The sequence below is a fragment of the Pollachius pollachius genome (assembly GCF_949987615.1).
Source record: "Pollachius pollachius genome assembly, chromosome: 16".
Taxonomy (NCBI): domain Eukaryota; kingdom Metazoa; phylum Chordata; class Actinopteri; order Gadiformes; family Gadidae; genus Pollachius; species Pollachius pollachius.
The window spans coordinates 1098761-1103731 of NC_136949.1; the positions used below are offsets into that span (position 1 = coordinate 1098761).

The following is a 4971-nucleotide window of genomic DNA, read 5'->3' on the forward strand; positions in this document are numbered from 1 at the left end:
CAAGAAAACATGGCCGCCGATGGCGGGACCGCCCGCTGCGCGCCCGAACCGCCCGGCGACAAAGAGATCAGACGTGACGCGGAGAGAAACGAGATATAGAAAACCATCTCTCGTTCATCATCTCTTATCAAGGGCCGCATCCGGACTCCATAGCCGATATAAATATAGTTATCAGCAATTAACTAGGGAACAATATTAACATCAGGCAGGTCATAAGTATGACAAAGGCCGCCGCCCCGTTTGTCTGGATCCGACCCTCGTGTTCCCCCGAGTCACTCGGTCGTTTCCGCCTACTGACGTCTCACTTAAAAAAACACGATGCCCGTAAAAGGTACAATCCCGCCTTTTGGATGGATCATCTCTCCTCACCCTCTCGAGCCGATAAGCCACGTTACGAGGACGTGCAAACACGGGGAGCTCCGCGCGCGCCATCCGCTCCTCGAGTTAAGCCGCGACCAAATATTGACGCTGAGACCCGTCATGAACTCGGATCCCTCTGAGACCCGTCATGGACCCGGGCCTCGGACCCGGAACCCCTCCATCCCCAGCCGGATCTGGGGCCGGGTTATGTACCGCTGAGACGGGAATAATGTGTGGGACAGGCAGGAGGGGTTGGAACCAGTATTTAGAGGCGGTTAAAACCAGTATAGGGTTAAAAACAGTATATAGAGGGGGTTAAAACCAGTATAGGGTTAGAACCAGTATTTAGAGGCGGTTAAAACCAGTATAGGGTTAAAAACAGTATATAGAGGGGGTTAAAACCAGTATGGGGATACAACCACAAGAGGTAGGGGGGGGTTAAAACAGTATATAGAGGGGGTTAAAGCCATTATATGGGGGGGTTGGGTAAAACCACTATATATGCAGCATAAACGCCGCTGATATCAGCTAAACACTCACGGGCTCTGAAGCACCACTGATGGGGCCTTCACCCGCCCTGAACCGCCGCGTTCACCCGAGACGCGGCGCGCATCAACTTGACTCCCGGGTCCCGCCTCCGCGTTCGGTAACCTTTCTACCTCTGCCTTTCCACCGCGCCCCCGCCGCTCAGCGCTCATAGGTCAGCGCAGCACCGCGTTACGGTGATGGAGGTGTTAACGCGCCGAGCGACGCGACCGGCCGCACTCTGCCGCGAGCGACGAGACCGGGAGGACATTCCTCTCCTCCTCATAAAGCCACCGTAGTCCCGTTTACCGCGCTAGCGAGAGAGAGAGAGATAGGGTAGAGAGAGAGAGAGAGAGAGCGAGAGAGAGGGAGAGAGAGAGGGAGAGAGAGAGAGGGGGGGGGGGGGGAAGAGGGGGGAGGGAGGGGGAGGCAGAGAGGGCATCCAGACGCAGCAGCGGCAGGAGTACTGCTCAACAGTAGCGCCTTCCTATCATGTCCTTCTCCGCCTCGAAGACGGGCTTCTCCGTGAGGGACATCCTGGACCTCCCCGGGCCGGCCGGAGGGTCCGGCCCCGAGGAGACAGAGGACATGGGGTTGACGCACCGGGTCGTGGACCCGACCCGAGCCGGAGCCGTCAAACAAGCGGAGCTAGAGAGCCGACTGAGCCCGAACGGTTCCGGGAACTACACGAGATGGGCGGAATCAGCGAGTAAGATCCCATTACTTTAGGACCTTAAATGATCCACTTACTTTAAGATACCGTTACTTTAAGATCCTTTTAACTCAAGATCTCTTTTCTCTAAGATGCCTTAACCTCAAGATCCCATTACTTTAAGCACCTCAATGATCCCTTAACTTTAAGACCCTAAATGATCCCTTAACTTTAAGACCCTAAATTATCCCTTAACCTTAATACCGTAAATGATCGTTTACTTCCTTCAGTCATTATGGAAGTCTTGTTTATTAGTGGCGCATACATGATATTACTATGTTATATTTAATATATGTTATGACGAGAGGGCATTTAAAGCCCCATCCCGTATTAACTCTGGCTTAAACAAGTTCAATTATTTATGTTGGCCTGTTTGAAGGCTATTCCAATCGTTTTTAAATCGAGTTAACATTTATTAAAAATGTGATATGGATACGACTTGAGTGATTTATATTGCCATTTAGAAGGGGACTATTTCTAATTGTAGTAGCCAAGTATATATTATTTGAATTTTTTTAACTAGATAATTATCTGTATTATTATCTGTATTATTTTTATTAAGTTACATGATTGCATGAATTAATTATAAAATTTGCGTGTGTGTATTTAAAGTTTGCAATATTTAATATATATATTATTCATATATGCCTATATCGTTATTAGTACCAAAGATTCCAATTCATACGATGCTATAAGAGACATTATTAAATGTATATTAGTTATCTTTATTAAAATCGTACGATGCTGTATATATTAACTAGGCCTAAGAGACGTTATAAATTAATAAAAGTTATCAATATTCAAATCCTAAGCTACTGTAGTGTATTAATTATAAGAGACGTTAAATGGCTGATTAAGTTATTCATGTTCAAATCAAAAGATTCTGCATCTATAAGAGACTTTATAAAGCTATACAAGTTATATTCAAATGAAAAAATGCTGTATTGTATTAATTTTAAAATATGTTATAAAGGTTTATAAGTTATCTATATAAAATCATAAGATGAATTAACTATAAGAGAGGTTCTAAAGGTATATAAATGATAATATAATCGTAAACTGTTGTATTCCATAACAATAAGAGTTATAAAGGTATTTGGGTAATATTATGATATAAACTGCTGCATTACAACTCAGAGTTATAACGGTATATAAGTTATCGATATTATAAACATAAGATATGTATTAATTATAAGAGAGCTAATGATATACAGGTTGTATTATAATCATATATGTATTAACTATAAGAGTTCTATAAGTTATCTATATTATGAGCATGAATATAAGAGTTCTATGAGTTATTTATATTTTGTTCATGAAGAGTTCTAAAGGTATATAAGTTATCAATATTATAATCATAAGATGCTGTATTAATTACGAGTCCTAACGGCGGCTCTCCTCCCCAGTCCACAGTCTCGCGGTGGGCTCGAGGTCCAAGTCTCGAGAGCTCTCCACGGATGAATCCCAGGACGTGGACCACCTCACGGGGCGCGAGGACGGCGTGAAGAAACGGAAGCGGCGCGTGCTCTTCTCCAAGGCGCAGACCTACGAGCTCGAGCGGCGCTTCCGGCAGCAGCGCTACCTGTCGGCGCCCGAGCGCGAACACCTGGCCCGCGCGCTGCGGCTGACGCCCACCCAGGTGAAGATCTGGTTCCAGAACCACCGCTACAAGATGAAGCGCGCGCGGGCCGAGAGGAGCATGGAGATGATCCAGCTCGTGTCGCCGCCGCGGCGCGTGGCCATCCCCATTCTGGTGCGGGACGGGATGTCGTACGAGGGCTTCAGGACGCACGAGGCCGTGGAGGCCACGCTCAGGGCCGGGCTGCCCCTCTCCACGTGCAGTGGCTACTCCCTGTCCCACATGCACGTGCACTCCCACTATGGGCAGGACGTGATGTCGCAGCTGTCCGGTCTGCACGGGCTGTACCGCTGGACCTGCCCCGGGAAATAAACACCTCTCAGCGGATTACCTGAACGGCACTGACTGGGGGGGGTTACAGGTGGGACTGGAACTGAGAAAAAGAGGAGAGAAAAATTGAATTTCAAAAAACAACTTGTGGTGTATTATTTGATCGTGTTTGATATTTTTGGTATTTTCTGACCGTTGTGTTTGATAAAGGAAATGCTATTTTGACTTTGAGAAACTTCCCGTGCGTTTTATATTTATGAAGGTGCTCTGTGCGTGATAACTTGATATTTATGTGATGAATAAACCATGGTACTTATTATGCACGTTTGACACTCGAATTTAACTTTGAGAAAAAATTATTCAGCTTTCTGAAAACACAAATATAGTAGGCCACTGGCCAGCATAAATACCGAATATGTGTTTCGATTGAATGACAGACACGTAGCGTAGGCTTCATTCAGGCCTGGACTCTGATGTCTGTAGAGACAACATGTCCTTTGTTACAAAACCAGCTGCAGACCCACGAGCCAAAAAATGTAAACTTCACCAAAGAGGACTTGGTGACAATTCCGTAAAGGCGAAACAACTTTCACTTGTTCTACTGCCTTTTCACAGACGGCCCTTTTATCGGGCCGATTGGATCTGTCTATTTTCCCGCCTCTCTAAAGATCTTAATCATCTGTAGGAACATGGAGACGGTCATCTAAAGCAAACGATATTCCGAGGCTGATAATCCTGCTCCTAATCCGTCTGAAGATCAACGCCTGTAGGCCCGACCACCACCTTAACGACAGAAAAACAAACCGACCAGCCCAATTAAAGATCGCTTCTATTCGTTTTAATTGTCGCCGTTGCAGGCTAAACATTGAGGGGTTACAGTAACAGAGACGCCCCTAACACAACACGTCGGGGTCCCGGGGTCATAGGGCACCGGGATTACAGGGCTTTGCAAAGCCAGAATTGCTCATCGTTTGACAATGAAAGACCCATAAACCCTTTAGTGAGTCCCTGTGTGTGTGTGTGTGTGTGTGTGTGTGTGTGTGTGTGTGTGTGTGTGTGTGTGTGTGTGTGTGTGTGTGTGTGTGTGTGTGTATGTGTGTGTGTGTGTGTGTGTGTGTGTGTGTGTTGGGGGGTCTTTATTCAGATAAGGTCGGCTCATCCCCATAGAGGCTGAGTGGTATTGAGGTCTGATGGTGTCTATCCAGGCTGGAACTTCGGTCGACATTTTGGATTCCAACCCAAAGAAGATCCGATGAAAAGAGTGAGCCTCTCTTCTAAACGCACCTGTTCTTTGAGGGGTTTTTTTCTGCTGCTTTATACACCCGCAAACATCCAAATTTATCAAAATCCAACGTCTCTTGCATTGTTACAATTCAGGCCAATGCCTATTGGCAGTAAATAACCACCAATATTGAATGTAGGAGTTTCACCATGTAAAGAGCTGGGATGTGAACCCATGACACGT

At 46.1% G+C, this 4971-nt stretch overlaps 1 protein-coding gene across 1 annotated transcript; it reads left to right on the top strand.

Annotated features, from left to right (window-relative positions):
- Positions 1 to 1377: 1377 nt before the first annotated feature.
- On the top strand, positions 1378 to 3548 carry LOC307088310 (homeobox protein Nkx-2.2-like; the record flags this gene model as incomplete). Its single annotated transcript, XM_079754164.1, has 2 exons — positions 1378 to 1594; positions 3004 to 3548. 2 exons carry the CDS (start codon positions 1378 to 1380, stop codon positions 3546 to 3548), a joined length of 762 nt encoding a protein of 253 aa, XP_079610290.1.
- Between the last annotated feature and the right edge of the window lie 1423 nt (positions 3549 to 4971).